At 49.3% G+C, this 12,093-nt stretch overlaps 1 protein-coding gene across 1 annotated transcript; it reads left to right on the forward strand.

Annotated features, from left to right (window-relative positions):
• The first annotated feature begins 1,898 nt into the window (after positions 1 to 1,898).
• Positions 1,899 to 7,438, forward strand: gfra1a (gdnf family receptor alpha 1a). Its single transcript, XM_062566713.1, has 4 exons — positions 1,899 to 2,234; positions 2,665 to 2,970; positions 3,693 to 3,773; positions 7,299 to 7,438. The coding sequence occupies exons 1-4, from the start codon at positions 2,195 to 2,197 to the stop codon at positions 7,436 to 7,438; spliced, it is 567 nt and encodes a 188-aa protein (XP_062422697.1). The 5' UTR covers positions 1,899 to 2,194.
• The last annotated feature ends 4,655 nt before the right edge of the window (positions 7,439 to 12,093 follow it).

Below are 12,093 nucleotides of genomic sequence, written 5' to 3' on the forward strand. Positions count from 1 at the left end.
AAATAGAGCCCGACTGGCAGAGAAAAAAAAAAAAAAAAAGCTTCTGATCCACTGCCATGAGCAACATTACTGTGTGAAACGTTAAATGACCCGAGGACTACATCATTGTGACACGCATTTGCAAAATTAATATCACGTATTGATTGAGGCCTTTCATTTAATCACCAGACTGAGCCGTTCCCCCTGACTGGCAAGGCTCCCCTTGGAGACTTAAGAACAGCAAAGTCATCGAAAAATTGTAAGCAGACAATTATCCCGGATGGCAGCCGGGGCCTGTCGCTCATTTGTACCCATTCTGTCTGTGAGCCTGTAGTTTTCCCTGTAAAAATTGCTGTGGACACTGGCCTGTGGCGTATGCATTTAACTAAATTGAAAGCCATTTTGAAAAGTGACTGTACCTTGCAGGAGTGATTCATCGCACCCACCTAATCACAGCTTTCCTTTTCTATCAGGGGCTATTCACTGACGTTTAAATAAGCTATTTCATCCCATCTCTGAATGAGCCTGCCCATGTGTGTGAGTGTGTGTGTGGGGGGGTGATTTACTGACACCAACATCCTTGATTGATTCGGCCCTGTCCTTAATGCAGAGAGGGCCTTATTGACATAGTCTGGTCATTTAGCCAAGTGGATTAGACTCTGAATATTATGGGCAATCAATGAGCCATAGGCAGAGTCACAAGTCGCATGGTGATCATCCCTGTTATTATATGATCACACTCTATTGGTCTAAACTGTCAGCCTTTTGACAACGCTGTGATCCAACAAGAGGTGTTAACAACGGGATGCTCGTTGTTTTTTTCCTGACATTTCGAGTGCGCGGCTTTGCGTCGTTTGAATGACAAACAAATGGTTGCAAATCTTTGCTTTGACCTTTACTTTAAAACCGCCAACAGATGGCGTCAGCAACACGGGGTGTGCGCGCTCCTTTGTGCGTGGTGACACGGCGCTTTATTCTAGTGTTTATTTAAAGAAACTAAAGACCAAATAATAACCGGGTGTTTCATCGTCAAATGGGAGGAGCCACGCACGTGCTCTGCACAGCGTGAATCAGCTGTGCAGCTCGTTTTATTTTTGTTTTTGTTTTTTAAGAGCATTCAGATCTAAGAATTGTCGACAAGCCACTCAACTTGCTGCTACAGTCCACTAAAGTCATACATGAGTAATGCTCTTTGCCCTCTCCCATGTCGGCACAGTTATACTAAAACAGACACGCGCACACACACACACACACACACACACACACAGTTGACGTTGGTTTGATTCCATAACATCTAAAACGTGCCCTGTGTGCGTTTGAAAGGACAGGAATGGACTTTTCCTCTTTGCATTGCAGTTTTCTTTATTTTCTCTTCTTCATTGGACATTTTTTATCAAGAGTAAACATCAATACAACAATAAAATAACGCCTAAGAGAGTCGTAATGAGCTTGCAACTCAGCAGTGACGGTAACCTTTCCAAAATACCAATCACTGGGCCGAATGGACCCTTTAGGACCTAAACAAAGCAAAATATTTATTTTCCATTACACTTCACCGTAATGGGGCAAGTTTGCCGAAAGGCAGGTATGTGTTTGTATTATTAAAAGTGTGTGTGGTTTTATTGTAAGATAACTGTACTTTTGGTGCGTTGCGATGGGGGGGGGGGGGGGGATGGGGGATGGGGGGTGGCACACTCCTCCTGCTGAATGGGCTGCGGACGGCCAACACGTTGGTCTCCAGTTGGCTGTGTGCGCTCAGACGCACAGACGCAGAGCATCCCGCTGGCTGGACTCGGAGGACGCGCTTTCGTTTCGCCTCCACCGCAGGTCCGATCCCTTTGTCTCCCCGCGGCGAGAAGACCCCCACCCACCACCACCCCCCGACCCCCAACCCCACCGCTTCCCCCCCCCCCCTCCTGCACGGGAGGAAAAGAAGAGAGGAGAACATTTATTTTACGCCAAGAGTCCGACAAACAGTGCAGAATCGGGACTGGCCACTTTTTTTTTCTTTGGAGGGTAAGGGGAGTGGGGGGGGGGGGGATTCTCACATGAGGCAATCCGGATCCGTTTTGTACAGCGCAGCGCGCACTGCCACGTCTTTTCAATGGATTTCTTTACAGTGGAAGTACCGTGGGAATCAAACTACTGATAAGTTGCTTTTAGCCGGCGAGTTTCTGTCCAACGAGGGTTCGTGTTTGATAAGAAGAGCAAGACGATGATCCTCCAAGTGCTCTACGTCCTTCTGCCTCTTTTGGGTAAGTTTCACTGGATGCATTTCCCACCGAGGCTGTGTGATTGATACCATATACATCCATGGTCTTTTGGAGCGTAATGAAGGGAGGGGGGGGGGGGGGGTGCTTCTCAATCACAGTCCGGGTAACATTTTTTTGGCTTCCGTGGTCCGAACTGCTCCAAACCCCCAAAGTCAGAGTCAATCAGAGCTGGCGCGGCACCATCAGGTGATAACAACCGTGATGGTTAAATGCTTCGCTCGTATCAATGCGTAACGCATGGCACAAACCCAGCTGCGTCACCAAGTTCCCACATAGCGCAATAAACTGCGTTCGATCAACCGGCGCATATGGATCCCCAGCGGCGACGTGGGTGGTGTCTCGATGTAAAAGCTCCAAGCCTCCGCATTACTTTTATTTGCATTGTTACAAGTGTCGCCAACTGCCTTTTCAGATGTGTTGTCACACGCGGAGGAGAGCGCGCGTGCCGGCGCCCCGCGGCTGGACTGCGTGAGGGCCAACGAGCAGTGCCTGAAGGAGCAGGCGTGCAGCACCAAGTACCGCACGACGAGGCAGTGCGTGGCCGGCGGCCAGGAGAGCAACTTCAGCATGGTGGCCGGCCAGGAGGCCAGGGACGAGTGCCGGAGCGCCATGGACGCGCTGAAGCAGAGCCCGCTGTACCACTGCCGGTGTAAAAGGGGCATGAAGAAGGAGAAGAACTGCCTGCGCGTCTACTGGGGGATCTATCAGACGTTACAAGGTGTGTGTGTGTGGATGCTCTTATATTGTACACAGGTGCAGTGAAGAATACATAATGCCAGTGCTTGTTTTTGCTGGCTGTAAAACCTCTGCTTAAGTCCCTCTGGGGTCTTTGTTTGGGTGGGCTGCTACATTAGGAATATATGCCCCTCAGGCTATTAAATGGAAATGGTCTGCTCAGTATAAAGGGGGTGAGGGGGGGGGGGGGGGGGGATTAGTCGCCCCATGCTCCTCCCACTGTTCACCCCTTCCCCCTCAGAGTCTATGACCTCCCCATCACTGCTGTACCACAGACCAACACAACTTTACACCAAAGAAGTAGCACACAGATATTTATCTATTAGTAGTCCCATCATGCGTTCACAGGCAATCACTCGGTGGGATACTTTTACGACATCCCAAATCCCTTTCCTTCAATGTAATGGAGCGTGAGGCCCACTGCCATCTTTATAAGTGTATATCCTAGCAGGGGGGAGGGGGGGCTTTTAGTCCCTAAACTGCATCCAGCTCGCTTCCAGTTGCGCAACACAGCTGACCAACCTGCCTAATCAGGCGTGGGGCTGTGTGCCAGCGTGGCTATTGACTGACCCAAATAACCCATGACACTGGCAGGCTAATAGGAGGACGGGAGGGAGGGGGGGGGGGGGGGGGGGAATGAAAAACACGTCTATCCATCCATCCATCTATCTGTCTGTCTTTAACGCGTGCTTGTCCCCATCACAGGTAACGACTTCTTGGAGGATTCTCCGTACGTACCCATGAACAGCCGCCTGTCCGACATCTTTCGCCTGGCTCCCATCATAGGTAAGGATTAAAAAAAAAAAAAAAACGTTGTTCCCCGTGGAGGCTTTCACTCCATCCCTCACCTCACCGAAGGTGTGTGTCGAGTATCCTCCCTCATCCTCTCCGCTGTATTTTGTCTTTTCTCTCTCTCTCCACTTGTTCTTGCCCCCCCCCCCCCCCCCCCCCCCCCACGGCAACCATCGCATGCTGGCTGGAAGTGACCTTGCATGGGGAGCTATAGTTCATAGAGTGTCATCAATGCCGCGAGTAAACTCGCCGGCTCTGGTGATCGACGCAGGGGATGAGCAGGGAGAGTCTTGCTGGTCTCACCGGCGCGTGGGAGCGATGCCGGCGAGAGCCTCTAGATGGCGATGTTATGCCCCGCTTTTCCCCCCCCGGCGCCGCGCAGGTACGGAGGCCGCTGTGGCATCATCACGCTGCGGGTGATGAGTGGCGTGTGTCAAACCGAACAGACTCGCTCTGCCTCCACATCGTCAAGAGAACGAGGCCGATGTTTTGACCCCTTTTGAGGAAGAGGAGCCTTTTTTTTTATCTCACAATAGGCCGTTTTTTTTCCCCAAAATCCGATGTTCCTCCTATAGAAGGGTGAGATCATGATGTGGGTGGTTGAGAAAGAGATTAACAAAATCTCGCCCTGGGTACCGACTTACACGTCGATTTCGCTGCTTTGTAGGAGATATTGCCTTGAGAAAAGACAGCTCGTCGTGTGCAGCCATAATCTCTCCTCCTTAGAATCCCAATATGAGAAAAAAAAAAAAGAGGACCTTCACAGGAGTCACCCGACCAGGCCACACTCAGAGTGGAACTCACTTTACGTCTCTGGCCGGACGGGACACCCCGGGGGCCACGGGTGGTGGTTGTTCACACCAGGGGCCAGTGAGACCCGGCCCGGTCTTTACGCCCCAGGAGTGGGAACGGACAGATTTATGGCGTCGCTCTCGTCGAGAAGAGGCTCCTCATTTAATGTCCAAATGCTACTCAGTGGTGATCGACGGCTTTGCATACGCTGTATATCTCTCTTTGTAAGAGGCAGAGATCGGACACCATAGAGTGTCAGTCTCGCGGAGAGCAGGGTTGACAAATGATCATTTTTATTGATTCATCTCTTTTTTTATATATATATATTTCACTTTATTAACTGTTCAAACAGTTAATTAATCAACAAGTTCAACAATGTCCAATGGTATCTGGAAGTCCTCGTATTGGAGAAGTTGAAAAATACCCTTACAAGATGACAACTTTGTTTCCTTTTCTATCACCGTTGGTTCTTCACGCCCTTCATTTTGCAGCATTTTACCACTCAGAATAAACCTTCTCAGGTTGTTTGATTTGAAGGCTTGTTGAAGGCGGAAGACTTAATCATATTAAGCTAGAGGAAAAAAATCCAAAAATGAACATTGTGGATCAACAAATCAAATTTTTTTATTTTCGTAATAATCTTTTAACCGCTCAGATATATCTTTGGACACCGTGACACTTTAACCACTGAGTCAGAGCCTGTTCAAGTGATTCACACCTTTCATTTGACAGATTGCTATGTCATTAAATTGCAGCATGTCCTTTTCTACGGTGGCTACAGGTGGATAACTAGTTGGTGAAATTGGCCAGCTAAATGGCAAAAGCACACAGGGTTGAAGTTAGAATGAGGATTGCATCAGACCTCTGGAGGAGAATTGTGGGCGGGAGCCGGGGGGGGGGGCGGGCGGACGGACGGGTGAGAGGAGAAGGCCGCAGGGGCGAGGGTTAACCAGCGAATATCAGGGTCAGCACAAGAGGACACAACAGGAGAAACCACGAGATCGCAAATGAATCGATGAAAGGGTGAGGTGAAAGGGTGAAAGGGTCGAGGCGGACAGGAAACAGAGCTCACGGCTTGTTTGTGATCACTCACATTCAGCAGAGGACTCCAAAGTCACATGCAAAAACAAAGGCAAAAACACACGGGGGTTCGAAAGGACAACCAATATGCAAAGTGCTCCCCGGGGATTCCCATTTTTATGTACACGTTTACACATGCAAATGTATAGATATCACCTCTGTGCTTTATTTCCCTAATGACTCCGACATTACAGGCACAAATCTAAGAGCAAGGCGAATGCACGAGGGAGATGTACCTGAAATATCAATGCACAATATAACATAGTGCCGATATGGATGGATTTTCTCACAGAACTTTATGTTGGAGGTCGGGTGATATTGGAGTACAGTGTATATGGAAAATCTGTATTCACACACCATCAATTCAACGTTTAAATGAGATTAAATGTTACTTTTTTTTTTGCCACTTCATATCGTTACAAGTTCTCTTCATGCAGAATGCGCTCATGTCCTCGGACTTACAGGATCCGAGTCAGCCATCTGTACCCCACCCCCCCTTCTCTGTTCCACATTGGTCTCAGGGAGGCAGTGGGACTCACAGTGAGCCATAGGAACAATAGGGCCCCACGATGATCCTGTAATTCCACAGTCGGCCCCGTTTCCCTGGACCGAAGAGACTAATCTGCCGTGAACCCCTTACACCCGGAGCACAGATGCACAGACGCTCCGACGCGCACCGCTGGGCCCCCCCCCCCCCCCCCCCCCCCCCGAACACCTGTTCCCCACCAGGTGCCCGTAGGCGCCGGTCCGCTTTCGTTAGAGGGACGGGACGTTTGGGCCACATGTGTACTGTGCAACCCCAGGGAATGTATTTACAACAACAACAACAACGGTGATCTTTAAACAGCACCATTTCCTTTAAGGATAACGGTGGAAAAGGCCAAATGTGTGGGGAAAAAAAGGGAAAGAAGTGGGGCGGATTGAGAGAGAGAACTTCAGAGAGTTCTAGCACATCTCTCGCATGATCCAATTCATCACCACGCCGCAGCGCTTTTGTCTTAATGTTGCTGCCTCCATCCGTAATCATTAGTCACATTAAATCCCCGAAAGTCGCTGTAAACACTTTTTCACTGTCAGCTCAAGTTTGATGAATTATTCAGAAGTGGATACAGGATGTTTCAAACCCTGACATTGTAAAAAAAAAATTAAAAAAAATGATCAACTGTGACTGTATGATGGAAACATTCCAGACACACACACACACACACACACACACACACAGGCCGTTCCACTGGGTTGATTTTAGCTAATCATTTTCAGATCTTTTCTGGAGACCTCTTTGGGGAAGATTCCAGTGTGGGCCAAGTCTCATTCCTGTGCACAGAGAAATGAGCTGTGGTCCTTTTCTTATATACAGTTCATGTTTTTTTTTTTTTTTTTATGAATCCCATTAGCATTTTAATCAATTAATTAAACATATCAAACATTTCCTTTTTCTCTCGGTCAGCTCTTTTCGAGGGTGTGTTGGTTTTCACTTTGCATCGGGGCATGCGCGGCATACGTTAAACACGCGTTCTTTTTTTTTTTTAAAGCTGGGAAACAAAAAGGTAGACGCCGCTCTGAGCAGAGAAGCCAGAGAAGCAGTCACTTTCATGAGTTCACACGAGCTGAGAGTTTGGCTGAAGCGGCAGCCCCGCTCCCTGCCAGTTGCAGATGTTTACGAGCCACCGATCCCTGCAGGAGGAAACGGAGAGCTGTATTCTGAGATCCAAGTGGACTTTGAATTACCGGCCCGCCGCTTTGGCGCCGTGCTGCTGGAGAACCACAGCGGCGTAGGAGATGAATGAAAACCCGCAGCCTGGGTACATTGCGCTGCGTGCATGAACAATGGCTGTTTGTGGAAACCGTTTGCGTCCCTTTTCGAAAACGTCACGTCACATGATCTACCACTTCTTTCCCTTTGCGATGCTTTGAAAATCTCGTGACCTGCGGTCAATTGACGTGAAGGCAGTGGCTGGAAATGGATCAGAAGATCACCAGGAGGCGCGAGCTATGAATAAAGACGAGCTCATACAGTCACCTCGCTGTGCCTGGCCTCTTACAGATGTCTGAAGCGATAACGGAGCGCTCGGCTTGGCGACACTCGGTTTTGTGCTGTTTGTACTTGTGTGAGTCTGCAGGCAGCACTTTCAGATGCGTCCCACTCTGTCCTCAGTGTCCTTCCCTCGTCCTCACATCGAGGGTTTGTCACTTAAATGCAACTAAAACTGGACCCATCCAGGCGGATATGCGGCGGTATGTGTCCTCTGACTTATAAAAGACCTTTCCCACCATCGCAGTAGGTTGATGTGGGATTGACTTAGACTCTCTCCTTAAGCTCCGTCCTCCTCCCCAGTTGGCGCTGTGAACACCACCCACTCGTGAGCCCAAATACACCAAAGCCTCGATACTGTGTCTGATCCACGAGTCGTAGACTTTAAAACGGATCCTCCTCCCTCCTACGACCGAGTCAACCTCGCAGCGTCGCTGCAGCCGGTTGTTGCCAGCGTGAAAACATCAGCAAGCTGCGTGTCCCGGCTGTCAGGCTTCATCGCCCCCCCAGACCCCCACGCCCCCCCCACCCTCCCCGTGACTTGAGAGGAGGCTGTCAGCATCAACCAGTGGCTGCAGAGGAAGTCACTCTCATTACGAGCTGCCAACGTCGGACTGTCTCCCGCTATCTCTTCCCCTTCTCGTGTTTGCCTGCAAGGTGTGTGTGTGTGCGTGTGTTTGTGCATGTGTGTGTGTGTGTGTGTGTGTGTGTGTGTGTGTGTGTGTGTGTGTGTGTGCGAGTGCGAGATGGAGTCAGGGAGAGAATGCGGAGGTCGAAAACATAATTTATTGTTCTGTGTCTGTCAGAGAGAGAGCGAGAGAGCGAGATAGTTCGTATCCTGCTATCTTAACCTTCTTGGGCCCTTTATTTGCTTAGAATTGGTTAACTGACTTGACTTCACATTGATTCGAATGCCTCTAAAGCCGGGAGCCGCTCTGCATACAAACTACACGGTTTGCCACCACACAGATGTAATGTTTACTTGCTGGAACTTTTGGAAGGTTTGTGTGTTTCCTCACCTCGTGACCTCTTATTAAACGCGTTGGCCCGGACATGATGGGTCCTTCTAGACCTAAAGGTTGTCAAGCCCCCCCCCCAGATAGCTCCTGCTGATGGTCCAACACACACAATGATGATGTTTTACCATCGGACATCAGAAAACCAAGGCAGCAGTAGACACACGGTGGATATTAGACAGAAAATGAACAGATTTTTGGGTTCACCCCTGAAGCCTCATGCCAGCTCGGGGGGGGGGGGGGGAGGAACACGCAGCGCGGCTGATGACCTCACCAGTTTCCCGCCGTGGTTTTGGCGTTTGGTCATGGGCTTCATGACCTCATCAATAAACTTACTGCAGAAATCCCTTTGCAAAACCTCCCTCGACGCTGCCTCGAGGAAGGTTTCGTCACAGCTGCGTCGTCATTTTAGTTTTATGGGTTTTATTTTGTCAATCGCATAACAGCTTTCCGTCTGGCGTGAAACTTAAGCTTATGTTGGATGTTTTTCCCAGACATCTTCATCCAGGTTGCTTATCCTTTACAGCCTTTGAGCTGGTGGATGGTGGAACTTTCTCAGGTGCCGCTTGCCTTTTCGCTGCTTCTCTTCTTTGAATTATAGGGTCTGTCTTTGACAGGATCTTGACATCACAGTAACAACATTAAGTTTAGATGTGTATTATTATCTTTATTATTATCAAGTTTATTTAGATAGGGACAGATACAAATAACATAGATACAACTTTAACAGTCATCTGATGTGAGTATCATAGTGTTTTTAGCGAAAGCTAATTTTTGACACTTGTCCCTTGTATATCTGTGCATCTTTTCTATTCAACGCGACATGCTCCCTTATCTAGCTATGTGTAAAAACAATACTGTTTTCACGCAGACTTAGTAAGCTCCATAAATTGATAGGGCACAAGATTTTAATCGCTAATTGTTAGCATATCTTCAGATGAACGCAGCTCAGTCCGAAACATGGAGGAAGCTGACGTGTCTTCGGGGATCCACGAACCGAGCACCTCGTCTCCAGAAAGTCATCTCCTTTGGATGCGGTCACGTCTGTCCCCCCCACTAGACCTCGCCGTCCCAGTCCACTGCACCGGAGTTTGGTTTTGTTAAAGACTCGCAAATCCACTGCCGACATTCCTTCCCCCCCCGCGCGCGCATCTCGTCTCATCCGAAGCCTGATCAATACGCCGCCCGTGTTAGATTGGAAACCCGAGGCTGTGACTACAAGCAGCTATCGACCCGGCTTCCTGTCTGCCCGGCTCCCTCCTTCTTTTTCAGCCCGCAGTGCTTCCGTTCGGCTCGAGATCAGAGGCTTTGTCCTTCAGCGGTGGGGTTCGAGGTGTGCGGTTCCAGGCGGAGCTTTGCTTCTGCCTGCTTTGAGGGGAATAAACTCGCCCCTTTTGGGATCGGCGTTTCCGCTGACCTTGTCTCTTCCGTGGCGGCGAAGGCTGTCCAGAGATTCCACTGCTTCAGGATGATCTCTTCCTAGGTTGTGTGCCGCTCAGGCCTCAAGGCACGAGAAGCCCTTTTACCTCGCGTGCCCTCGCCATACCTTTTTGATATCCCCCTCATCCGTGCAGCTAGTCGTCAGCTGGCCACTTAATTCGCCGCGCTGTTTCAAAAGTGACGGATCCAGCTGCGGGCCTCTGGACAGGACGATTCCAACGGCAGCCGTATCACCGGGTTGCCAATCCAATCGCTGGCTGGGCCCACCATGGGCCAAGAAAATCATTTAGCTAAAGGTGACCACATTTGAGTCCCTCCGAGGGGCCTTTGATTGGATGTAAAGCGGAGGGGTGATTCATCATGCTTAATAAATGCGGCTGACAGCTCAAATCAGCGGGAGGCAGCGCGTGCCAGGTCTGCCTCCCGCTGCTGCTTTATGCCGCATGCAAATATGGACAATTAACTTTCCACATACACAGCCGCACACACCTACGTGAATGGAGTTCTACAGGGACACTGTACGTGGGCACATGCGGGGAGGCAAGGCCCTCAGGAGGATAGTTTGTTGTTTCTATGCAGTGTGAAATGAGACGAGAGGTTAATTACTGGTTTTATTAGCTGAGGTTATTACTAATTGTTTTTATAAGGTGGTGAAGTTAAACCGGGGACCTTTTTTTTTTTTTTTTTTATAGTTGAACTCCTTTTGACCAAGTCTTGTTGTTCCAGACGGATCTCACGGTCAAACGTGGTCAGGGACCGAGTTTCCCTGGCAGTCTTGATTTCATGGCTCTTTATTTGCTGAACTTTATGGAGGAGAGTGTGACCACACTCTCTTCTGTGCAAGCCAAGGCACATAAATGCGCACATGTGGGGAATTTATACATTACACATGCATTTCTGTCCAACAAGGCAATGCCCCGGTGTCCGGTTGTGTGTGCTGTTTGTGTCACTCCATCTGGTTGTTTCCGTCGCATTTGCAGAGTACTAAAAGTTGAGGCCTTGTTTTTACGACAAGAAGAAAAAAATATTTTTTTTATTTTATACACTTCTACACTATCTTTTTGGCAGGGGGCAAGTAGCCTCCAGCAATTTCCGGATTGAGTTGTGATGTTGGTAGTTATACTACTTTCTTTTTATGACTGAGCCAAGGAAGGCCCAGTTCTAGTTTCTGCAGAGCTTTCTTGCTTCCTCGTAGCACACAGCAGTTTACATTTTTCTTTCCCCCCGCTTCGCCCACTTTGACCCGCTGGTCTGAATGGAACCCCCCCCTCCGACCACCCCCCCAGTGTGTTCATGTTTGTCGCACAGTGCGTCGGATTAAAGCCGTTCCCTCTAAACGAACGCCTCGTCTTTGGACGATAATGGCCGCATCCTTCTTTCCCTCCTTGCGTCTCCCTCTGTGCCTCCTCACGTATCCGCAGCCATCCCCCGAAAAAGCCAACACGGCCTGAAATGTACACCAGCACACGTCCATAGAAAAATAAACACACACACACACACAGCTGAGCCCTTGTGCTGTGCCAGTCTCTGCTCGCAGAAATGTTAAACGAGGGCATTGATACATAAATTTGCATTTGTTTCATCCACAACTAAAAATCCATATCTGCATGCCCCCAATTTGCCAGCTGGCCACCGACGCTTCTGTCCCGGGCTTGTTTTTTTTTGTGTGTGAGGCTGGCGTGACTGCTCCATCGATTTCGGGTTGTGTGCACACTCTCTTCACACATAAGTGGGCCGAACGGCGCTCTTTGGTGGATTGGTTTGTCAACGTGTAATCTCTGGTAAACGCCACCCGGTTACGGTACTGGCCGGTGTGAGGAGCTGTCAGATGGCTGTCGATGATCTTGACTGGCTGTGACTGGCACTGACAATGTATTAAAGAGCTTCCTCTCACTGTCTCTGCTCCAGATGAGAACTATACTCCCTCAGCGCTGCAACGATTCCTCTTTTCCCT

This window comes from Pungitius pungitius, chromosome 13, assembly GCF_949316345.1.
Source record: "Pungitius pungitius chromosome 13, fPunPun2.1, whole genome shotgun sequence".
Lineage (NCBI taxonomy): Eukaryota > Metazoa > Chordata > Actinopteri > Perciformes > Gasterosteidae > Pungitius > Pungitius pungitius.